Source organism: Schistocerca nitens, chromosome 7 (genome assembly GCF_023898315.1).
Source record: "Schistocerca nitens isolate TAMUIC-IGC-003100 chromosome 7, iqSchNite1.1, whole genome shotgun sequence".
NCBI lineage: Eukaryota > Metazoa > Arthropoda > Insecta > Orthoptera > Acrididae > Schistocerca > Schistocerca nitens.
The window spans coordinates 569,883,787-569,909,483 of NC_064620.1; the positions used below are offsets into that span (position 1 = coordinate 569,883,787).

The 25,697-nt window shown below is 43.4% G+C and overlaps 1 protein-coding gene across 1 annotated transcript in view; it reads left to right on the forward strand.

Moving 5' to 3' along the window:
• Positions 1 to 25,697, forward strand: part of LOC126195752 (neuropilin and tolloid-like protein 2) — a gene marked incomplete at its 3' end in the record, with an annotated part of 1,334,530 nt that overhangs the window by 1,131,688 nt on the left and 177,145 nt on the right. The window contains exon 6 of the mRNA XM_049934379.1: positions 17,986 to 18,132. Coding sequence (XP_049790336.1) covers positions 17,986 to 18,132 — 147 coding nt within the window. The remainder of the gene's footprint in view (positions 1 to 17,985; positions 18,133 to 25,697) is intronic.

Genomic DNA, 25,697 nt, shown 5'->3' on the forward strand with positions numbered 1-25,697 from the left:
ATAGGTTCCTTTCTTACACGTCGCTGCTGGCAACGGGCGTTACACCACAACACGGACAGAAATTTGAATACAGCAGACGGAGAAAAAAGAAGTCTTTGGCGGAGATTTGAACGAGGCTCGCTCACTTGGCAGTCCAACACCGTGACCACTTAACCACGACTGCTTTCTCATGCTCCTCTGAGTTCAACTACATGTCCTTTGACGGTTCAGTTTTTCTGTTTTGATTTTCTTTTCCTGAGTTCAATACCGCTTCATCCTGTTTTCATGCTCGACCTGTGTTCAGTTTTTGACAGGTTGTCCACTGGGACCTCTTACCATTAAATCCCAGGGGGTACGATAGGGGAGTTTCCCTTGTCAGTATCGCGTTTCTTTTGCCGCGTGCAAGAGCGAAACGCCTGTTTAGTGTGTTGTTGTTGTTGTGGTCTTCAGTCCTGAGACTGGTTTGATGCAGCTCTCCATGCTTCCCTATCCTGTGCAAGCTTCTTCATGTCCCAGTACTTACTGCAACATACATCATTCTGAATCTGCTTAGTGTATTCATCTCTTGGTCTCCCTCTACGATTTTTACCCTCCACGCTGCCCTCAAATGCTAAATTGGTGATCCCCTGATGCCTCAGAACATGTCCTACCAACCGACCCCTTCTTCTAGTCAAGTTGTGCCAAAAACTTCTCTTCTCCCCAATCCTGTTCAATACCTCCTCATTAGTTATGTGATCTACCCACCTAACCATCAGCATTCTTCTGCAGCACCACATTTCGAATGCTTCTATTCTTTTCTTGTCCAAACTATTTATCGTCCATGTTTCGCTTCCATACATGGCTACACTCCATACAAATACTTTCTGAAACGACTTCCTGACATTTAAATCTATACTCGATGTTAACAAATTTTTCTTCTTCAGAAACGCTTTTCTTGCCGTTTCCAGTCTATATTTTATATCCTCTCTACTTCGACCATCATCAGTTATTTTGTTCCCCAAACAGCAAAACTCGTTTACTACTTTAAGTGCCTCATTTCCTAATCTAATTTCCTCAGCATCAATAGACGTAATTCGAGTACATTCCATTATCCTCGTTTTGCTTTTGTTGATGTTCATCTTATATCTTCCTTTCAAGACACTGTCCATTCCGTTCAACTGCTCTTCCAAGTCCTTTGCTGTCTCTAACAGAATTACAATGTCATCGGCGAACCTCAAAGTTTTTATTTCTTCTTCATGGATTTTAATACCTACTCCGAATTTTTCTATTGTTTCCTTTACTGTTTGCTCAGTATACAGATTTAATAACATCGGGAAGAGGCTACAACCCTGTCTCACTCCCTTTCCAACCACTGCTTCCCTTTCATGCCCCTCGACTCTTATAACTGCCGTCTGGTTTGTGTACAAATTGTAAATAGCCTTTCGCTCCCAGAATTTTACCCCTGCCACCTTTAGAATTTGAAAGAGCGTATTCCAGTCAACATTTTCCAAAGCTTTCTCTAAGTCTACAAATGCTAGAAACGTAGGTTTGCCCTTCCTTAATCTAGCTTCTAAGATAAGTCGTAGGGTCAGTATTGCCTCACGTGTTCCAACATTTCTACGGAATCCAAACTGATCTTCCCCGAGGACGGCTTCTACCAGCTTTTCCATTCGTCTGTAAAGAATTCGCGTTAGTATTTTGCAGCTGTGACTTATTAAACTGATAGTTCGGTAATTTTCACATCTGTCGACACCTGCTTTCTTTGGGATTGGAATCATTATATTCTTCTTGAAGTCTGAGGGTATTTCGCCTGTCTCATACATCTTGCTCACCAGATGGTAGAGCTTTGTCACGACTGGCTCTCCCAAGGCCATCAGTAGTTCTAATGGAATGTTGTCTACTCCCGGGGCCTTGTTTCGACTCAGGTCTTTCAGTGCTCTGTCAAACTCTTCACGCAGTGTCGTATCTCCCATTTCATCTTCATCTACATTCTCTTCCATTTTCATAATATTGTCCTCAAGTACATCGCCCTTGTGTAGACCCTCTATATACTGCTTCCACCTTTCTGCTTTCCCTTCTTTGCCTAGAACTGGGTTTCCATCTGAGCTTCAGTGTGTATCGGAGAGATTGCGATGGACTGTACAGGACTGAGAAGGAGCGGCGTGGACAGGTAGCGATGCGGGACGAACGCGGCCCAGTCGGCTTCGCCACGCGCATCCAGATCTTTGATAACTATCGCGGGAGTCCACTCAGAGCGGGAACTCGGCAGCATTATCCGACTGATCGTGCCACACTTAGCACGTGACCAAAACAGGGCAGTTGAGAATATCGAAGCGTTCGAGGCGCACTGCTGGAAATGAGACGGTAATATAGGAGTCAGAGACGAAACGATGCCTGGGGTTAGAGCACGCCCCCTTGCGCGGCGCGTATCGAGCCGCTCGGCCAGCAGGGCGCAGCATTATGCAGACAGGGCAGGCGGTGGGCGTACGTGAGGCGCTGCCGCGATGAGCGCCCGTCTGCGTCTCGCTGTCTGTGTCTGGCGCCGCGTGTGCAGCCGGGTTGGCGTCGGGACGGCGACGCTGACGCCGCCATGCAGGCGCCGACCTGACTGCCGCTCACTCCGAGCACACCTGCCCGCCCACTGGCATGCCTCTCCTTACCCAAACGCTTTTCGCGAAACACTCGAGAGCTACCAGTGATACCACAGCGCCGTCCCTTGAAAACACTGCCTGGTCAACAAAGTGAAGCGCTCAATAGTTGAGGTGGAACCTTAATTAAACGTTAAAGATTTAGTTGCTATGTGTTGTTTGATTGGCGTAAGTGTCCACGTACCGGTATACCGTCCCCGTCTCCCTGGGCTGGATACATGCTCCCATTCATTTGGGAAGGGTATTGTATCCTAACCTGACGCAAGCTGGCCGACAGTTGTTGTTACTGGTCACTGATATGCTGGATGCTTGCACTGGCACCGATTCGACCTTCGACCTGGAGCCACCCGTCTTCCATCTGGAACAGATCTGGGGATCTTGTTACCCAGGGGAGACTCTTGGATTTGGATTGATTTGGGAGAAGAGACCAAACAGGAGGTCATCGGTCTCGTCGGATTAGGGAAGGATGGGGAAGGAAGTCGGCCGTGTCCTGTGAAAGGAGACACTTGTCGTATGTGGACGAGCACTGACTTGTTGGAAAATAGCACCGCGATACTTTCGCACGAGATGCAACACATGACGACGCAGCGTGTCCGTGATACAGAGAGAGTTTCGGTTATCGCTACCAGCCGCAAGTCAGTCTCATAGAAGATGGCTCCTGTCCACGAAAAGAATTTTCGCCGTGTGCCGCGTCGGCAGATTTGACGGTTTCTATTGTAGTGTCCACGCCCGACAGCACGGAAAAATGACCGGCCCTGCTGTCGGATGCAGCTCCGGTTTCCCCACTGCTGCCCGACAGTGCGCCGGAGCGAACAGTTCGACATGTTGTAACATGAAACTTCCTGGCAGATTAAAACTGTGTGCCGGACCGAGACTCGAACTCGGGACCTTTGCCATTCGAGGGCAAGTGCTCTACCATCTGAACTACCCAAGCACGACTCACGCCCCCACCTCACAGCTTCACTTCTACCAGTATCTCGTCTCCTACTTTCTGTGAGGAGATGCTGTGAGTCGTGCTTGGGTGGATCAGATGGTAGAGTACTTGCCCACGAAAGGCAAAGGTACCGAGTTCGAGTCTCGGTCCGGCTCACAGTTTTAATCTGTCATGAAGTTACATATCAGCGCACACTCCTGAGTGAAAATCTCATTCTGGATGTTGTAACATGTCTGCATACCCAGGATTAGCACGTGGCCGGGTGCTGGGAGTCTCCAAGGTCGTGTCTGAGCCGTAGTACGCGAACTGTGCTGAATTCAGTTTTCATTGACAAGTTTTGATTGCGTTGGTAGAGGAACTACCAGTCCTGTGGGATAAGACTACAGTATAAGGACAAACGTCTGGCTTCGGAAGCATGGAAGGATGTACAGGGTCACAATTATTGAACTGTATGTAACAAAAACGTAACTTAGTTACAAACTACGGCGTGCGCACACTTTATCCAACATGTAAACGTTACTCCAGATATTCGGATTTAGGTTTGATATGTTCGATATGTGTACCACCATTGGCCATGATGTGGCGCAGACGAATAGCGAAATTCTGCACAGTCCGCTGTAGTGTCGGAACATCGATGCTTTCGATGACCTCCTGAATGGCTGTTTTCAGCTCAGCAATGGTTTTGGGGTTATTGCTGTACACCTCGTCTTTAATATAGCCCCACGAAAAAGAGTCGCATGTGTTCAGTTCCCACGGATATGAAGGCCAATCGAGGACCATGCCACTGGCCTCTGGGTACCCCAGATCCAGAATACGGTCGTCAAAGTCCTCCTCCAGGACATCAAAAACTGCTTCTATGGGGTCGAGCTCCGAAATGCATGAACCAAATCTTCTCGAAATCGGGGTCATTTTCGATAACAGAGATGAAATCATCTTCCAGAAACTTCAGTCAGCGATTGAGGGTCAAGAGACTTCTCGAGCGCGAAATGTGGATTCTCAGTCCCCCAGATGCGCCAGTTTTGTTTATTTACGAACCCATTGAAATAAAAGTGGTCTTCGTTGCTAAACCAAACCATGATGCCCATACTAATTCCCATGAAGCCCGCGGCCAAACGTGCAGTTCGGACGTCCTAACGAAACTGTTCAGAAGTTATGACGATTTTATTTAATATATTTAAGTAATTTTCACTCTGTATGGGCACACCTTAAAGAAGATTTTCAAACTCGGGGAGATAAGGAAAGAAATGATGTAGGTATTAAGTTAATGTCATCTCATATTAATTTTGTTTAATGTTTAGAAATAGGCAAATACATTCTCTGTGTACTTATTGTGTTTTGTACATAACGTTTGAATCGGACTACGTTAATCAAACTTATTCTGCCGTGGAATTTTTCCAGAGTCAGAAACTAAGTAACGCGAAATGATTTCTGTGGTATTCGCTGACGCACCACCTCGTAACGCTCTCAAACAGGGTAGTTCTCGCAGTTCAGAGTCGCATCGGTACATATGGTATTAAGTCCTTCTTGTTTATGGATTAAATTGTGCAAAACAGTACGCGCCTTCATTATGTCAGTCACAAAATCCGTACAGGCATTTAAAGGTCGGTGAAAAATTCTCCGTTTATTGGCGATTAACCTGAATGCTGAAAGCAAGGGGAAACTACAGCCGTAATTTTTCCCGAGGGCATGCAGCTTTACTGTATGGTTAAATGATGATGGCGTCTTCTTGGGTAAAATATTCCGGAGGTAAAATAGTCCCCCATTCGGATCTCCGGGCGGGGACTACTCAGGAGGATGTCGTTATCAGGAGAAAGAAAACTGGCATTCTACGGATCGGAAGGTGAAATGTCAGATCCCTTAATCGGGCAGGTAGGTTAGAAAATTTAAAAAGCCAAATGGATAGGTTGAAGTTAGATATAGTGGGAATTAGTGAAGTTCGGTGGCAGGAGGAACAAGACTTTTGGTCAGGTAAATACAGGCTTATAAATACAAAATCAAATAGGGGTAATGCAGGAGTAGGTCTAATAATGAATAAAAAAATAGGAGTGCGGGTAAGCTACTACCAACAGCATAGTGAACGCATTATTGTGGCCAAGATAGACACGAAGCTTATGCTTACTACAGTTGTAAACGTTTATATGCTAACTAGCTCTGCAGATGATGAAGAAATTGATGAAATTTATGATGAGATAAATGAAATTATTCAGGTAGTGAAGGGAGACGAAAATTTAATAGTCATGGGTGACTGGAATTCGAGAGTAGGAAAAGGGAGAGAAGGATACATAGTGGGTGAATATGGATTGGGGGAGAGAAACGAAAGAGGTAGCCGTCTGCTAGAATTTTGCACAGATCATAACTAAATCATAGCGAACACTTGGTTCAAGAATCATAAAAGAAGGTTGTATACATGGAAGAATCCTGGAGATACTAGAAGGTATCAGATAGATTATATAATGGTAAGACAGAGATTTAGGAACCAGGTTTTAAATTGTAAGACATTTCCAGAGGCAGATGTGGACTCTGACTACAATCTATTGGTTATGAACTGTAGATTAAAACTGAAGAAACTACAAAAAGGTGGGAATTTAAGGAGATGGGACCTGGATAAACTGACTAAACCAGAGGTTGTACAGAGTTTCAGGGAGAGCATAAGGAAACAATTGACAGGAATGGGGGAAAGAAATACAGTAGAAGAAGAATGGATAGCTCAGAGGATCAAGTAGGTAAAAAGACAAGGGCTAGTAGAAATCCTTGGGTAACAGAAGAAATATTGAATTTAATTGATGATAGGAAAAGGTATAAAAACGCAGTAAATGAAGCAGGCAAAAAGGGAATACACGTGTCTCAAAAATGAGATCGACAGGAAGTGCAAAATGGCTAAGCAGGGATGGCTAGAGGACAAATGTAAGGATGTAGAGGCTTCTCTCACTAGTGGTAAGATAGATACTGCCTACAGGAAAATTAAAGAGACCTTTGGGGAAAAGAGAGCCACTTGTGTGAATATCAAGAGCTCAGATGGAAACCCAGTTCTAAGCAAAGAAGGGAAAGCAGAAAGATGGAAGGAGTATATAGAGGGTCTATACAAGGGCGATGTACTTGAGGACAATATTATGGAAATGGAAGAGGATGTAGATGAAGATGAAATGGGAGATACGATACTGCGTCAAGAGTTTGACAGAGCATCTGTATATTGAGCAAGCAGTAAAGGAGACAAAAGAAAAATTCGGAGTAGGCATTGAAATCCTTGGAGAAGAAATAAAAACTTTGAGGTTCACCGATGACATTGTAATTCTGTCAGAGACAGCAAAGGACTTGGAAGAGAAGTTGAACGGAATGGATAGTGTCTTGAAAGGAGGATATAAGATGAACATCAACAAAAGCAAAACGATGATAATGGAATCCAGTTGAATTAATTTGGGTGATGCTGAGGAAATTAGATTAGGAAATGAGATACTTAAAGTAGTAAAGAAGTTTTGCTATTTGGGGAGCAAAATAACTGATGATGGTGGAAGTAGAGAGGATATAAAATGTAGACTGGCGATGGCAAGAAAAGCATTTCTGAAGAAGAGAAATTTGTTAACATCGGGTATAGATTTAAGTGTCAGGTAGTCGTTTCTGAAAGTATTTGTATGGAGTGTAGCCATGTATGGAAGTGAAACATGGACGATAAATAGTTTGGACAAGAAGAGAATAGAGGCTTACGAAATGTGGTGCTGCAGAAGAATGCTAAAGATTAGATGGGTAAATCACATAACTAATGAGGAGGTATTGAATAGAATTGGGGAGAAGAGGAGTTTGTGGCACAACTTGACTAGAAGAAGGGACCGGTTGGTAGGACATGTTCTGAGGCATCAAGGGATCACAAATTTAGCATTGGGGGGCAGCGTGTAGGGTAAAAATCGTAGAGGGAGACAAAGAGATGAATACACTAAGCAGATTCAGAAGGATGTATGTTCAGTAAGTACAGGGAGATGACGAAGCTTGCACAGGATAGAGTAGCATGGAGAGCTGCATCAAACCAGTCTCAGGACTGAAGACAACAACAACAACAAGCTGAATGCACAGTCCACAAAACGTCTTGCTTTACTTCAGCTATAATTAAAAATACGCTTATTGACGTAAATTTCTTGGCCACCATAGAGACGAAGTAAAGTGTTGTTTAATTCAAACCCTTCTTCTCCTACGAATACATAAGGCAATTCCTCTGGAGGAGTCGGGAATGGCCAAGGAGGAGGTGTGTTCAATGTGTCTGCAACCTTTCAATACACTTGAGCCACAATCTTTACCATAAGCCCCAACATCCACAAAAATTAAAATTGTAATTTGCATCCACTACTGCCATCAGGACTAACGAATAGAGACTTTTGAAACTGAAGAAAATTGAACCACTTTCCTCTGGCTCGATAATCCTGATGTGTTTACCATCAATCGCCCCCATGCAGTTTGGAAAATTTGCAGCAATTTCAAACTGACAGGTTTTTCTGATGCAGTCACGCTCCTCCGGAACCTATGTATGTATGTATGTATGTATGTTTGTGCTAAACGATAACAACCACATTTTCCTGCAAACCTCACGTAAAAATGGCTCTGAGCACTATGGGACTCAACTGCTGTGGTCATAAGTCCCCTAGAACTTAGAACTACTCAAACCTAACTAACCTAAGGACATCACAAACATCCATGCCCGAGGCAGGATTCGAACCCGCGACCGTAGCAGTCGCACGGTTCCGGAACTCGCGCCTAGAACCGCGAGACCACCGCGGCCGGCAAACCTCACGTAAAGTTCTACAATTGTTTTATTACCACTCTGTAACCGCACTGGATATCGGTGAATGTGTTTCTCGTTGCAAGTTATCTCAAATAAGAAAACTAATATTATTTTGATTCTATTCAAGTTTTGTTTTCTTTTCAGGAAAGATGGTAACAAAAAAAAAAAAAAACGGGACAATTCGATGAAATGTCACAGTAATTTAACGAACATAATAGGAGCCATTCTGAAGCAAACAAGAAGCGGCAATAAATGTTTAATGGCCAACTACAAACTCTATTAAAATAGCAGATGGATGAGAAATTATTCAAATATGCCTGATAGTAGTGACAACGTAAACAATGTTGACATGCTGACAGAAAAACATTCTCACCAACGTAAAGACAACCCGCAGAAAAACAGGAGAGGTACAAATGATTTGGACAGGAAAAAGGTGAATTGATGAATCTATTGAGCAGGGTCAAAGCAGAGACATGCTTTTCTTTAAAGGGATTGCACCAAATGTGGACTAATTTAATGATGAACATACCGTAGATTTCCAATACAAAGTCATGAAACTTAACGAAAGATTTATGTTAAAACAACTAGACAGAAGCATGCATCAGTAATCTTCCAAACTTTCCCGGAATCATGCGTCACATGAACACCAGTCTTTCGGCGGTACATCATCGTACCAATCATAAAGGCGTAATCAGTATAACTATTCAGTACACACACCTGCCGATCACTCTCAAGTCTCAGCTACATCCAATGGATTTGAAATTGTATACGAATCCTGCTTCTACACTGTCTAATGTTTGACAGACTTGAGTTTAGAGAAAGAAAAAACGAACAGTGATATTACTTTTTTCACTGACTTCCATGTTGGTCAAAAAACTGTTTTTTTTTTTAAGTTGTGGCGTTCATTGTTGCGTGGGAAAGAAATATTTCGTAATAAGTAACTTTCAAATTATTGTGTCCTCGTCTCAGTGTCACTGCGTCAGCCCCCGGTAGCTGAGTGGTCAGCGCGACAGAATGTCAGTCCTAAGGGCCCGGGTTCGATTCCCGGCTGGGTGAGAGATTTTCTTCACTCAGGGACTGGGTATTGCGTTGTCTTAACCATCGTCATTTCATCCCCATCGACGCGCAAGTCGCCAAAGTGGCGTCAAATCGAAAGACTTGCTCTTGGCGAACGGTCTACCCGACGGGAGGCCCTAGTCATACGACATTTATTTATTTTCATTTAGTGGCACTGCAAGCGTTTCATGAGGAGAAATGCAGTTTCGCATGTTGGCATCTTTCTGTTGCAAATTAGTTCATAAAACTGACAGTATTGTGTCAATTATTGTTTTTGACATCCAGAAAAAAAATTAACTTTCTTTGTGTCGCCTCCTGTAAGTTTTCATATGGCGTACTGAAGACACCAAATTTAAATCGGTCTTGTAATAACACAGGATTCACCCAGCACTTCAAAGCTGTTACTTCGTTTTATAAAGTATATATTGTAACGAGAGTGCCGTAAGACATCAATAAGCATGAAAACTTATGTAGCTATGCGCATAACACTTCTTAACAACTGAGTCAAACTCAATTACATTGTCTTTAAAGCTTTGAACATTATAAGGTTTTCTTCGTACCCCAAGACAGAAAACCCCACTCCATCAATAGCCTGCGCTACACCAGTCTTCTTCACGACATCAGAGAATAGTAATGACGTTTACGACAACTAATGTCTGCCTGAAACCGTCGCGTGAAAGTGCAGATGGCTCCGGTGGACGTCAGCATGAAGATACTCGGTCCTTTGTGCAGGACGTGTCTCTCGGTGTGCCTCCAGACGCCGGGAAAGTTTTCTAATAAGGGCGCCACGCCTCGACTCGCAGTGTGGGTCGCCTACCTGCCGGCGTAGTAATCTCGCTTACGTTTCTCTCGTCGCCAGTCTAATAACAACCGGCCGTCCACAACTCTGCAGGGCTGGCAGTGGCGCACATATCCCCCACACCCTTCGTATTCAGTATTATATGTTTTCAAGTACTTCCGAACGGTAACGAAATAGCCGTCGTCGCTTTACGGAACGGGGTATGAAGAACGTCTGTTGTTGGCGAAGGCCGTACTTGAGACTCTGCGGATAGTCTAAAGATTGCACCTTTCACAACGAAGCATTTCCAAGTGTAAATAAACCATAAATGTTTACTTCGCACTACAACAGTAAAGCCATAGTCATAGTACAAAATAATTTTTCTTAAAAGAAAAAGGGGTTACATTATTTGTTTCAACGAACTACGTCGTCATTTTCAAATGTAAAACATTAGTTGAAAATGACTACGTAGTTCGTTGAAATCGGTAACGTAACCACATATTTTTTTAAAGAAAAAATTTTATGTACTGTGCCTGTGGCTTTTTATTGTTATATGTTATATGTTTATGTTATATTATGGTAACACTCCTTATGACAGTTATGTCGGAATGTAAATAAATAAACTATCTTGATGAAATTTGGAGTGTGTGTAGGCGGGACAAAATAATGCAGTACTTTTTTTTTCTTTTTGCTCGATTTCACTTTTAAGGAGCAAAACACACCCCTGAAGGTAATTTGGCGTATTAGTTTTAGTTGAAATATTTTCGAAACCATGAAATAAAAGAAGTGCTTTTCGCATAAAACTTGACGTGTAATTAACGTTGTTGAAAACTGTGTAATTAACTTTTATAATAATTTTACATTTTGCAAAATACCCCACCACCATTAATTAATTTTGAAAAATGGAAATTTTTGTTACAGTATAAAGAACCTTTCAAGCCAAATACCATCACCTCTAATAAATAAGCTGTTCACAGTGTGTTGCTGGGATATTTTCAACATACCTAATTAAAAATCTAAAGATACATTATCATTATAATTGCTTACTTTGCTACCTTTTTTTTTTGTTTTAAACTGTTATTTGTCGTTTTACATTCATGTTGTTTTTTCTTTCTTATTTGGGTTATCGTTAGATTCTTGGGCAAGTCACTGTGTAAGTATCTTTTAGAACATTGTACTTGAGATCAAGGAACTTGTTTATCTGGTGATCCCAAAGGGATCTCCACTTTAGAAATAATATAATCAGAGTGCAGTCTGAAGGACTTACCGATGTTCTGCAATATACCTGATATAGAAATCAGGATGTTTAGAGGATCACCGACGACATTTTGAAATCCTGTGAATTTTGTTTTATATCGTGTTTCTCCATCGAATTTTATTTGAAGAAATTGCGTTCATTTTATGAGCACGGTGTAAAAAAGCTTTATGCTTAAGCATTTCTTTTACGTATTATCGTTATTGTAATGATTTTGTGTCTCAATAATAATTTACTTACAATTTTTAGCTAGCAAAATACACCTACGTGAAACGGTAAATCAAAGAACAAACAAAAACATAAAGTAACAATTTCAAACATAAAAGAAACGCAATTTAAATAAACAATTAGGAAAATAATGAATGTTTAGATAATGAGGCATGTTGGAAATACCCCAATAGCACAGTGAGAGCAGCTTATTTTCAGAAATGGTATTTCGGGAACCGGCTTCATTACAGGTGAATGTACGTGGCCTTGAAAGCTTCTTTAATTTATATTGTAACACAAATTTTCCTTCTTCAAAATTAATTAATGGTGGTAGGGTGTTCTGCAAAAGGAAGGGGAAACTTTATTGACACATTCCTGGGGTCAGATACATCACATGATCACACTGACAGAACCACAGGCACATAGACACAGGCAACAGAGCATGCACAATGTCGGCACTAGTACAGTGTATATCCACCTTTCGCAGCAATGCAGGCTGCTATTCTCCCATGGAGACGATCGTAGAGATGCTGGATGTAGTCCTGTGGAACGGCTTGCCATGCCATTTCCACCTGGCGCCTCAGTTGGACCAGCGTTCGTGCTGGACGTGCAGACCGCGTGAGACGACGCTTCATCCAGTCCCAAACATGCTCAATGGGGGACAGATCCGGAGATCTTGCTGGCCAGGGTAGTTGACTTACACCTTCTAGAGCACGTTGGGTGGCACGGGATACATGCGGACGTGCATTGTCCTGTTGGAACAGCAAGTTCCCTTGCCGGTCTAGGAATGGTAGAACGATGGGTTCGATGACGGTTTGGATGTACCGTGCACTATTCAGTGTCCCCTCGACGATCACCAGTGGTGTACGGCCAGTGTAGGAGATCGCTCCCCACACCATGATGCCGGGTGTTGGCCCTGTGTGCCTCGGTCGTATGCAGTCCTGATTGTGGTGCTCACCTGCACGGCGCCAAACACGCATACGACCATCATTGGCACCAAGGCAGAAGCGACTCTCATCGCTGAAGACGACACGTCTCCATTCGTCCCTCCATTCACGCCTGTCGCGACACCACTGGAGGCGGGCTGCACGATGTTGGGGCGTGAGCGGAAGACGGCCTAACTGTGTGCGGGACCGTAGCCCAGCTTCATGGAGACGGTTGCGAATGGTCCTCGCCGATACCCCAGGAGCAACAGTGTCCCTAATTTGCTGGGAAGTGGCGGTGCGGTCTCCTACGGCACTTCGTAGGATCCTACGGTCTTGGCGTGCATCCGTGCGCCGCTGCGGTCCGGTCCCAGGTCGACGGGCACGTGCACCTTCCGCCAACCACTGGCGACAACATCGATGTACTGTGGAGACCTCACGCCCCACGTGTTGAGCAATTCGGCGGTACGTCCACCCGGCCTCCCGCATGCCCACTATACGCCCTCGCTCAAAGTCCGTCAACTGCACATACGGTTCACGTCCACGCTGTCGCGGCATGCTACCAGTGTTAAAGACTGCGATGGAGCTCCGTATGCCACGGCAAACTGGCTGACACTGACGGCGGCGGTGCACAAATGCTGCGCAGCTAGCGCCATTCGACGGCCAACACCGCAGTTCCTGGTGTGTCCGCTGTGCCGTGCGTGTGATCATTGTTTGTATAGCCCTTTCGCAGTGTCCGGAGCAAGTATGGTGGGTCTGACACACCGGTGTCAATGTGTTCTTTTTTCCATTTCCAGGAGTGTATTTCACAAACAATTACTCCATCGAAATGTTTTCTGTATACTATGTTCCGCAGCTATGATGTATTTTATGAAAGTCTTGTTGAATATCTGTCTCGCCGTACTACTTTAGATCTACAAGATACAGCATCTGCATACATATGTATAATTCATCATGGTTGTGTCACAGGTTTAAAATATGTAATTCCATATCTGATTCTATCTCTGAAAATCACAAACAGAACCACAGATTAAACGTAGGAGACGGATATCACTAAAGAGCTTAATTTTGAAAGCGAACGTCATCTCTTACAATTCTCTGTTCACGTTAAATAGCAGAAAGAGATTATGTAGTAGACAACACTGTAGCAACACTGTGGCCTTCCAAAGATTCATAAAGAGGGTCTTCCTCTGCGTCCAATAGTGAACAACATTGGAGCTCCTACACATGATTTAGCTAAACATCTCGCTTCCTTACTGAGACCTTTCGTAGGCAAGTGCTCACATCACATACGAAACTCAGCTGATTTTATCAACAGACTGGCGGCTCTTCGTCTTAGAAGTGTAGACCTTCTAGTAAGTTTTGGTCTTTACAAAAGTTCCTCTTGCAGATTCTTTGACACTGATTGGTAACATGTTTCCTGTAGTGGACTGACAAGGCAGCCAGTCCACAGAGACGGGTAGCCGAAAGGGCACACGTACACACACGCCGACTGGCGCGAAGTCTGGAACAGGATTCGTAATGAATGTGATAAAGAAAAGAACGTAGCTACTAGAACACTTAACTTTTATATCGTCCTTTGGTATACAGCATTCTGGATGATACAAGTGAGACTATCTTGAGATACATGCAATGGTACAAATGGCGCCTTGCTAGGTCGTAGCCATGGACTTAGCTGAAGGCTATTCTAACTGTCTCTCGGCAAATGAGAGAAAGGCTTCGTCAGTGTAGTCGCTAGCAACGTCGTCGTACAACTGGGGCGAGTGCTAGTACGTCTCTCGAGACCTGCCTTGTGGTGGCGCTCGGTCTGCGATCCTGACAGTGGCGACACGCGGGTCCGACATGTACTAATGGACCGCGGCCGATTTAAGCTACCACCTAGCAAGTGTGGTGTCTGGCGGTCACACCACATTTCCTGTTGATATCACTGCTTTGTTCAGGCACGCTCTTTCCTCAACTTATTTTATGTTTAATCAAGAATATTTTGAACAGACTGACGGTGTCGCCATGGGTAGTCCCCTCTCTCCTTTGGTCGCCAACCTTTTTATGGAGGATTTTGAAGAGAGAGCGCTTGAATCAGCTGTCCTGAAGCCAACAGTTTTTTGGCGGTATGTGGATGACACTTTCATAGTGTGGCCTCATGGAGAAGATAAATTAATGGAGTTTCTACATCACCTCAGCTCCATTCATAGCAACATCCTGTTCACCATGGAAATAGAGAAAGATGGTTGCTTGCCTTTCTGGGATGTCGTGGTTCGAAGGAAGAATGATGGTTCTCTATGGCATTCAGTTTACCGGAAACCCACTCATACTGATTTGTACCTGCAAGCATCGAGTTGCCATCATCCATCGCAAACCATGAGTTTGCTTAAAACACTTGTTCATAGAGCTCATACTGTTTCAGATCTAGATAGCTTACCTTAAGAACTCGCCTATCTAAAGACAATATTCAGCGAAAATGGGTATTCCATCCGGCAGATTAACTGGGCACTAACAGTTAAAACTAAGAAGCAGGAAGTGAATAAAGAGGAGAACATGTCGGAACAATCTTTAGCTTTTCTTCCTTTCGTTGGCAACACTTCATTTAAAGTAGCAAGAATCCTTCGAAAATTTCGGGTAAAAGAGGTTTTCCGCCACCATCGAAGATTGTGGACCTTGTGGGATCAGTTAAGGACAATCTGTTACTACGAAAGGCCGGAATTTACAAGATACCGTACCAATGTGGTATGGCTTACATAGGTCAAAACACACGCACCGTGAAAGAACGCTGCACTGAACATCAACGTTACACCCGCCTTCTGCAGCCAAGCAAGTCGGCTATTGCTGAACATTGTGTTTCTATTGGACATTCAATGGAGTATGAGAAAACAATGATTTTGACCACAGCAACGTCTTTCTGGGACTCCATTATTAAAGAATCCGTAGAAATACGACTGGCGGAAAATCTGTTAAACCGTGACAGCGGCTACCAGCTGGACAGTGCATGGAATCCCATCATCTCCACGATTTGCTCAAATCGAAGACGAGAGAGTGCGTCGACGGCCGTGGCAAACAGCAACGCAGAGGCCGACTGAGTTCCGCTATTCCACCAGCGAGGGCGCTGCCGGCGGGCAGTGTGGTTCAAGTATCAAGTTTTCGACGCATGCGCAGAATACTTACAGTACGCTATATATTGCGGAACGGAGGACGTTTTCGCCAGTCTGCGACGGCTCACCTGAAGATGACTGGCAGGTGCCCAGTTGAAATATCGTGCGGAGTATTGAACGACGACCGGCTGCAAGCCCTAAATTTGTTTGAACAACACTGTAGCACTCGTTTGAGCATTACACATTCCAAAGAACGACACAGGTGACATATACGTCTCCCTATGCTGCAATTTCTGGCATTTTATTAAGGCGCTGAGTCGTATCACAATACAAAGTTTCGATTAGTACTCGTTTGTTTGTTTTACAACACGACTTTTACAAAAATGAGCTGACATTGTTACCTTCCAAAGTCTTTTCGCCGACAGTTTAACGTAGAGCGACATGCGTTGATTCATAATCTTAAAACTACAGTCCACTGGATAGGATCGTTTAGCGCCAATATGTCTGTTATGAAACGCAAACCAATTGGTCGTTGTTGTGCAATTGGGAAGGTAGTGGGATGGAAGGACAGTTTACAGATATTCTCAAACTCTGCTATACGTCGCGCTCCAGTTGTGGTTTCTTACACCTTGGGCTAATATTCCGTTTCCTTGACGGGGCCATCCTACACTGTGAGCTGACGTTCCATTTACTTGATGGGGCATCTTACATTGTGCCCCCATGTTCCATTGTTTACTTGATGGGCCATCCTACACCGTGAGAAGATGACCCATTAATGTCTAGATGAGGCACTCTACACCGTGAAGTGACGTTCCATCATTTAATGATACTGCATGCTGGTGTTTCATAATTTTCGTGGTGGGGAGCATCTTACACTGTCGTATGGTGTTCCATCGTTTTCAATGATGGGGCATCCCATATCCTGAGATGAAGTTCCATCGTTTTCTTGATGGGACATCTTACACCATGAGCTGATCTTTCATCGTTTTCTAGATGGATCATCCTATACAGCTATGCTGATGTTCCAACATCTTCTTGATGGAGCACCCGAGACCTGGTGGACTTTTTTTTTTTTTTTTATGGGGCGCGCTACGCCGTGAACTGCGGCAGCATCTCACACCATGAGCAGTATTTCTCCGTTTTCTTGATACTGCATCCCAAACTGTGGGATTACGTTCCAATGCTTTGTTACTGGTGCCGTCTATACCAGGAGCTGATATTCCAGGGTTTCCTTGATGGACGAGTGTTCCACAATGTGAGCTAATGTTGCATTTTTTTCCTGATATTACACCTCACACAGTGGGCTATATTCCATCATTGTCTCGATTTGAAATCCTACACTACCAGTTAACAGTCCAACACTTCCTTGATGATGAGTGATGAGACACATTTGCGCTTTGATAGTTACTGGAATCCTCAAAGAAGTGATTTCGGACTGTACAGGTCCCGCAAGAATTACGCTAAAGACTTCTCCTGAATGCAAAGGTGGCAACTGATTTCAGTATTTTATATTGAAAATGGTTACATTATTTATTTTCATAGTTTTAATTTTGTAAGTGAAAGAAAAATAGTGCTGCAGTGAGAATTAGCGCTGAGCGCTATTCAGCTTAAGAATCTAATTTAAATACATTTATTAATTATTAATACTGCAGTTAGAATATATTATCATGTAAAAGGATTTGTTGCTTGCGTTGTTGTAACGCAGTAATAGTACGTTATAAATGTTGAATATAGAGAACATGACCGCCGGGCTGCTGTAATACGTTCTAAGTTATTCATGACAACGACCGATTATATCACCGTCTTCTGTCGAAGTAATCAAGTCATACCGACCTTGAAGCGCGCCATTGTCATCTTATACTTCTAAACACTGAGCATCGTAACGAGATATTGAAAATCTACACATATAATTGATGTACTCCCACAACACTGTAGTTCTGATGAGGTTGACGGAAACCATATTTATTATACTGTAATCGGCAACTTTGAATGCCGCAGTGTATACACTAATATTTACATTTTTGAAGACAGTCTTCGGAAGATAATGGCTTATACAGCTAGGAAGACAATGGTCGCGGAAGTTACTCATCCTATTTTAAATTATGATTTATAATTTTCATTTGTAGCAAACTGATTTGGCGTCAATCTAATTTTATTACTAGGAACTGATAAAGTTGCAATCCTTTCAAATGCTTGAGATCTTCAAGGCGAACCTTTAATGGAATCAGTACTGTTAATTTTCGAGTAGGCACCTTACTTGCTACTTCGCAATACTTGTTGCAGCTGCGTTTGTTTAATTGATTGATCTACTTTCTGTAGATGTGTCGCATCTGCAGCATTGAACATGCAACTGTTTCGCCTTGTGTTCACAGAAATCGGTGAGCATGATGAAGGAGATCCTGAGCTCTGACCACATCATCATCATCCTGGTGATCTTCTGCCTGATCTTGTCCGGCATGTGCTTCGCGTTCCTTTACAACTGCACCCGGAAGCTCGTCAGGGACCACCGCATCATCAGGGTAAGACCATATAGAAATTCTAAAATGCTTTATTTGATACATTTAACTGCACCTTCCAGCTATTTCTTTCATAGTCGCCACTCCGACCTAGACATGTGTCGAACCGTGGTACCAACTTGCTAATATCCTTTTCATAGAAGGCAGCCGCCTGTGCTTTCAGCCAATTTGCTACGCTGTTCTGCAGCTCCTTGTCTGCGCCGCAGTGCTGTCCTCCTCGCCAGCGGTTCACGTAAGCAGAAAGATGAAAACGAGAAGGAGCTAAGATGGGTGATCAAACATTACCCATCGTAAACGCTGCAGGAGCGTCTTCGTTGGCAGCTGCAGTTTGCGGCTAAGCATTGCCATGAAGAAGGACAAAGCCTGAGGAAGACATTCCTCTTCGCCTTCTCTGAATAGCCATTCATAGACGTTTAAGGGGTCCGGAACGCCCTATACTTGCAATGTTAAAATAACGCTTATAAATTACATCTTTCCTCACAAAGTATTAGAGGTAGGTAGTTGAACTTCTTACAGATTATTTATTGGAATATGGGCTACAACTTAACACAGGGATTTTACAAAATTTTAGTTCAGTTATTAAAGATGATTTTTTTCAATTGTAATGAAAATTCACAACATTTTTTTGCAATTTTTTATTTATGTATTCAAAAATATACAGTTTTTTGGAAAAAGGCTGTGTTAAATTATGCAGAAGGTACTGTGTAACATTTACTGAAAGTTTGAAACAAATATGTTTGGAAGATCCTTAGAAAGCATGTAATTAGTATGAGAAAATAAAAGTTTTGGGAATCGAGCGACAAAGATTGGATTAACTTTTTAGTGCATTCCAGGTCCATAGGATGGATTATCTTCATCCTCTGCAAACTCCTCCTCCAGCTTCCTCTTGTTCCTCCTCCTGTTTACTCTTGCTTGTATTTCTAGACTCTTTACAGCCCTGTCTGCAGCCCGAAGGCGTTCCTTGTCTAAAGCAAGCATCGCTCGTACCATGTTAGAACCTATCTTCATTCCCATATTTCTAAATACATTGCACCTTACAATGTTGCCATCATTGAAAGTCGCAACAGCATCATACACACCAAAGAGAAGTGTTTCTATTCCAACAAATACAGTCTTGGGGATTCTCGACCATATAACACTATTTACACTTTCATTGGGGTTTTGAGTTTTTCCGTGAATACACATTTTCAACAGTTCAGGTGCTGCTAAGTCTCTGAAAATTGCAACATTCATAGTTTTCACTCATTGAACCAAGTTTCTTCTGTGAAGTAATTTCTTTCCCACTTTGACTGCTGTGGGCAGGTGTACTTGAGAGGTTACGTTCACTCACTTGGTTATCGTCTTTATTGTTTACAGTAATAACACATACCTTTGGCTTTCCAACATTTCTCCTTTTCTTAAAAGCCTTCAGAGGATTTCTAATAACTTTACTTTTACTCATTATTATACTTCAACAAAACAGAGAGTCAAGAAACAGAATTAATTACGAATATTTTCGAGATAACGACAGAGTAAATAAACATGAAACAATCGACAATCACACCAGAGATATATATTGAACCATTACAGGTTATCCACAACACATACTTTATCTCACATCACTAAAATGTACCTGATGAACACGGACGTTAATAATAACACCATTTGACAGCAGTTTAACAGCGCCACAATGGGTCACGCCCATGTAGAACACATTTCAAAAAAAATTTAAAAATAGTTGTAGTCTTCGGAATTGAATAAATTATATATCTATTAAAAGGTAATAGTCTGCAGATTCGGAAAACGCAAAAAAGTAAAAATTGAACTTTTCATGATTTTGAGCCTTTCCGGAGCCCCATAAGAGTCGCACTGTGATGATTTTGCGCAGTTATGGCTGTGTCACGATAAATGAACTGCACCAACAAAATTCCTTTTCGGTTCGATTTTCCGATGAAGAAGGTTCGCTTCCACTTATTTGGGGACTGAATACGCAACCACTCTTTGAATTTCCAGACCATTTCATCGTTCTCTAAATGAGCACGTAACTCGTAACTAGTCCCCTGCAACAGTTTTACTCAAAAATCGTCACCTTCAACATGGGAGCGCTGTTTTGTGACGGTCGGACAGAACCCAGCTAAACAGAGTTCACTGTACTGATATCTTTCACTCGCGACAGTATAGACAGCTGGTCTTGAAATTGAAGAAAACGAATCACTGAACATAGGAACTGTGAAACAATGGTATTCTAGAATCACCTGATCCACTCGCTGAACAAGATCATCGGCTGACCCTCGCTTCCTTTTCTGACACCCTGTACCAGATACGTCTGTACGTCCTGCTTCGAAGTCCCTGTACCATTGCCGCTCTTTGATGTCGCTCAGGATAGTTCACTAGTCAATGAATTTCGGCATGAAGATACCGAAAGACAGTACACACTTCAGACTTGGTGCGAGATTCTGTTGTTCTTGGCACATTTGTATACTCACTGCGCAAACAGAACTGACAAGTGCAACGTGACGCGATCAACAGGCATACTAGAGACACGGAGCAAAAAATCTGTGGTTTTAATTTGGCGACAAAATCGGAACTTGAAAAAGATGTTATCATATTTACAATGGTGAGCGTAAGAAACGTTACTCTTTCTGCGGAGTTATGGACGTGTCTTATTTACTTTTCAGAGAGCAATGACTTACAGTCTTTAAATAGAGCACTAGTCTTTCTGTAACGTAGCTAACGTGTTTAAACAAACTGTGTACAAATCTTTATTTCAGTCTATGACCACAGAATTGATAGGCCCTTAATGTAGCTGATGTGTTTAAATCAACTGTGAACAAATCAGTTTAAATCAGTTTTCTATCATAAATGGTCATTAATTGAAACCCTCAGCTGCCGACAGGTGTTGATGTTATACCGCGGTGGGGACAGCTGAAAATGTGTGCCCCGACAAAGACTCGAACACGCGATCTCCTGCTTACATGGCAGACGCTCTATCCATCTGAGCCCCATCGAGGTATATCAGCAACACCTGTCGGCAGCTGAGGGTTTCAAATAATTATCATTTATTCTAGAGAAGCTGCACCGTCACCTCCCGTATATAGTCAAAGGCTACCCAGCCATTGACCTTCATCTGTGCGAATGCGCACAGGTTGCCCGAACTCTTACGGGAATCGTCGCCTTAGAGTGTGCGAGTAGTGAGTGGATGGGCAAACACCTATTAGGTACATTACGTATGTAGATTGTGGACAGTTGGAGATGTGGATCTCACGGGAAGCGTGCAAGGAATAAGTCCCTGCAGTCGCGCTATTCATGTGTGTCCTCGGTGGCTCAGATGCAGTACGGCTAAACGTCCTATGGTCGATGGATATGCTGCAGCGAGTGTTACTCGTCAACCTTTATCCCGCGCCCATGATGTGCCACCTGACACACCTTCTCCCCTTGACGCGCACGATGGCTATGAGGATTCACGCCGCTTTTGGGTACTATGTATGCCTGGGACAACTCTTTAAGGTCCAGTACAACACGCTTACCCTCCCAGCGCGAGAGGGGGGCGTTGGTTTAGTGAACGTGCACGAGAAGGCGCGTGCCATGTATATTAATACTATGCTCAAACGGTGGCGCAACAGGAATCACTCGCTTACGGGGACGATCATCGAAGAACTCGTACCAACATCGCATCTTCCTCCAGGCAGTGTCGGCCATATATCGCCCCCTTTAACGTATGTGCGCACGTTCATCGTGGAACACAGTTACGTTCGAGAGCGTTTACCGACGACCCGACAGTCGACATCGAAGGACGTGTACCATCTGCTTCCTCGACAGATCGCCCGGAACAGGGTGGAACGGAAACATCGAGCTGTTAATTGGCACGTGGTGTGGCGCACGGTCCACCACACCCACCTACCTACAACAGTCAGATCAACATGGTACATTGTCGTGAACCGAAAATACCCTACGAATGATAAAACGTACGCAATACATTTGATGGATTCGCCCTTGTGTCAGCAATGCGGCGTGCTGGATACGGACGACCATCGGCTGGTCTGCGGCGAGGTATTGGCTGTCTGGACTCTCGCAAGAAAGATAATAGCGTTCATGCGGAGCACTATCTATACAGCAGTCTGTTCTGACATAGTATTTTTTCCAGAGGTAACGTATTTTCCGCGTCATAAGACGAACGCAGCGGCGTGGATCACAGGTATGACGGTCCATTACATCTATAGAGACACACGTACGAACATACTGAACGTCCTCGATTACTGGCAATACTTGCAAGATGGAGACACAAAACTATTACGGCTACAAAAGTACAAGGATTGGTATGCCAAATTCCTAGTAAAGGTTTTTGAGGACCCGCCATATACTTGGGGTGTGCCGGGTGCGCAAAGATAAGCGGCGGTGCTGTCGGTGTGAAACCGACCAAGTAAAGTGATCGGCTCAGAACACTATGCGAGTATGCGACCTAGGAAAAACTAACGCTTTCACAGTTAGCAAATGGATGTAATTCAAATTTTGTTTTCATATCTTTAAATACTTTTCTTTAGGGTGCCGGAGGTGGCCCCACTTTGATTTTGTTGTTATTTCATGCTGCATGGTAGGACGGCAGCGAGGTTGCTTCCAGGACAGTTATCGTGTGTCACGACGTACTATGTTTGTTTTGTGAATAATAAAGGTTTCTGTTTCTGCTAAAAAAAGTGGCAAGAAAAAGAAAAAACACAAAAAAGAGAAAAAAGTGATTAGCGTTCAACCCCCGTGCTCGCTGGGTCGCTGGATCGAGTCCCACTAGTCAGTTATTTTTTTTAATTTCTAACACAGTCATTTTCTTTAGTATTTGTATTACAATTGATGCAATGGGAAAAATACGTGTAATCGGATGAAGTTAAAAAAAAAAAAAAAGATGGATAGAGCGTCTGCCATGTAAGTAGGAGATCCCGTGTTCGAGTCTTTGTCGGGGCACACATTTTCAGCTGTCCCCAACGAGGTATATCAACAACACCTGGCGGCAGCTGAGGGTTTTAATTAATTATCATTTATTCTAGAGAAGCTGCACGGTCACCAATGGTATCTGTTCTTTAGAGAACAGTTACTATCAATTTATGTTAGGAACTAGTATCGACACTGACATAGCCTGCTTCAACTTCGTCTTGACCTTGGATCCTTTCTGACGCCTATGCATCGACTGATGTTCGGTGTGTCATCGCCCATGACGTCGTTTCGAGGAACTTTTCATCCCCGTCCTTGTACAGCTGCAGGAATGTCAAGGCTATTGCCGAGCGATTCTTTTTTTGTACGGGTGTAATGTTTTTTGACATCTTCTTGGCACACACAGAGTAGAATTACAAGTTCTTATTGAGAACTTCACGCAATAAGGCCCACGATATCTGTGGAAAACAGCTGCCGGGATCCATAGCCGTGGAAGGGACGGCTCCCATAACGCGCTGCCGCACCATCTCAACAACGTCAGGGATGATGAGTTATGTTCGCCTAAGGCCCTCTTCAATACGCTTTAACGACTTTAGGGAAATTGACTACATCAATGGAGCACCATCCGCGTGCCCATGACCCTCGGCCCGTAGGCCTGACGCCTGACATAACTGACGATGGATTTCGATCGTCGCTATTGTGCGGTAAGAAATTTTATCATACGATGGTTTACTTATTAACTATCGAAACGCATTTAAAACTTTTAAGCACCAATGGAAAGGAATTTTGTGAAGCCTAACAGAGGAAAGCTTCCAAAATTTAATGCATTTATGGCTTACGCCAGCATCATTCGGCAACGAAGACAGCCTACGTCTCTCTCGACTGGAATACTATGGAAAAAAACGCTGGGTGCATGCGAGTTGCGGTAGCCAAGCGGGTATCGCCGGCACGGTGACTCAGCGTGTTCGGTCAGAGGGTTAGCTGCCACCTGCAATAACAAACTGAGTGAGTAGATAATCGTTGAACTTGTACGGGTGCTGTAGGACGTCCGTCCCGAACAAATACAGCGAACATCGAACAAAATGAGATTAAAAATAAAAGAAAGCGGGTACGGCAACGAACTGCAGTGCCAAAGGTCGTAGGTTAGCAGACCTCTGGGACGAAAATATTTTTTTTTCCTCTTCGTGTTTGTAACACTTTCGGAGACTTCTTTAATCGTCAAAGTTTTTTCTGAAATATTCATTGTTATTTACATGTTAGAGCGCGCTTTCTCAGTAATGAGTGGCACGTGGCACGTACTGGAATTAAGGAAAATGTGGAAGGGAGGACCCACCAATTTAACTTTCTTTCCACACAACCTGTTTATTTAACAATATGTAAACTGTGTTTTACAGAAAATCAAAGCATTTAACGATAAAATTTTCTTTAACAATATGAACAAATTTGCAAAATTCTTTTGACTTTAAACCTTAACTTGAATAACCTTTTAATCTTTGCAAAAGAAATCTGAAGTGCTGTATTGCAAAACAGCAAACAATATGACAATGATTACAAGACGGCCAGGCCTGCAGCCCGCCTGTTATCGGGTGAAACAGCGATGTTTACTAGAGTGCTGGACACAGTCTGCCTTATTAAATGGCTAAGGCGTACTTCAAAGCAACCAACTTCATAATTTCAATCGGCAACCACGGTGCGACTGGATCCCAACCCGTTCCTTCTGACAATTTTACCTAGATCTACATATATAATCCGCTAGCCACCAAGCGGCTTGTGGCAGAGGGCAAAATTCGCGCCAAAATTCCCCCCCACTGTTCCACTCTCGGATCGCGCGAGGAGAAAACGACTGTCTGAACGCCTCAGTACGAGATCTAATTTCCCTTATCTTTGAATGGTGATCATTGCGCGATTTGAAAGTTGGTAGTAATAATATATGCTCTACATCCTCGGTGAAGATCGGATTTCGGAATTTAGTGAGCAGCCCCTTCCGTTTAGCGCGCTGTCCATCTGCAAATGTGTCCCACATCAAACTTTCTCTGAGATTTGTAACGCTCTCGCGGTGGCTAAATGTACCAGTCACGAATCTTGCCGTTCTTCTTTGGACCTTCTCAATCTCTTGAATCAGACCAAACTGGTAAGGTTCCCATACAGACGAATAATACTCTAAGACTGGACGAACTAACGTATTGTAAGCTATTTCCTTTGTTGAAGGACAGCCGCCGGAGTGGCCGTGCGGTTCTAGGCGCTACAGTCTGAACCCGAGCGACCGCTACGGTCGCAGGTTCGAATCCTGCCTCGGTTATGGATGTGTGTGATGTCCTTAGCTTGGTTAGGTTTAATTAGTTCTAAGTTCTAGGCGACTGATGGCCTCCACAGTTAAGTCGCATAGTGCTCAGAGCCGTTTGAACCATTTTTTTGTTGAAGGACAGCATCGCTTCAGGATTCTACCAATAAACCGCAATCTAGAGTTTGCCTTGCCCATTGCTTGTGTAATCTGATCATTCCATTTGAGATCATTTCGAATAGTCACACAGAGATACTTGACGGATGTTACCGCTTCCAAAGACTGGGAATTTATTTTGTACTCGTACATTAATGGGGATTTTCGACTTGTTATGCGCAGTAGGTTACACTTACTAATGTTGAGAGATAACTGCCCGTCATTTCACCAC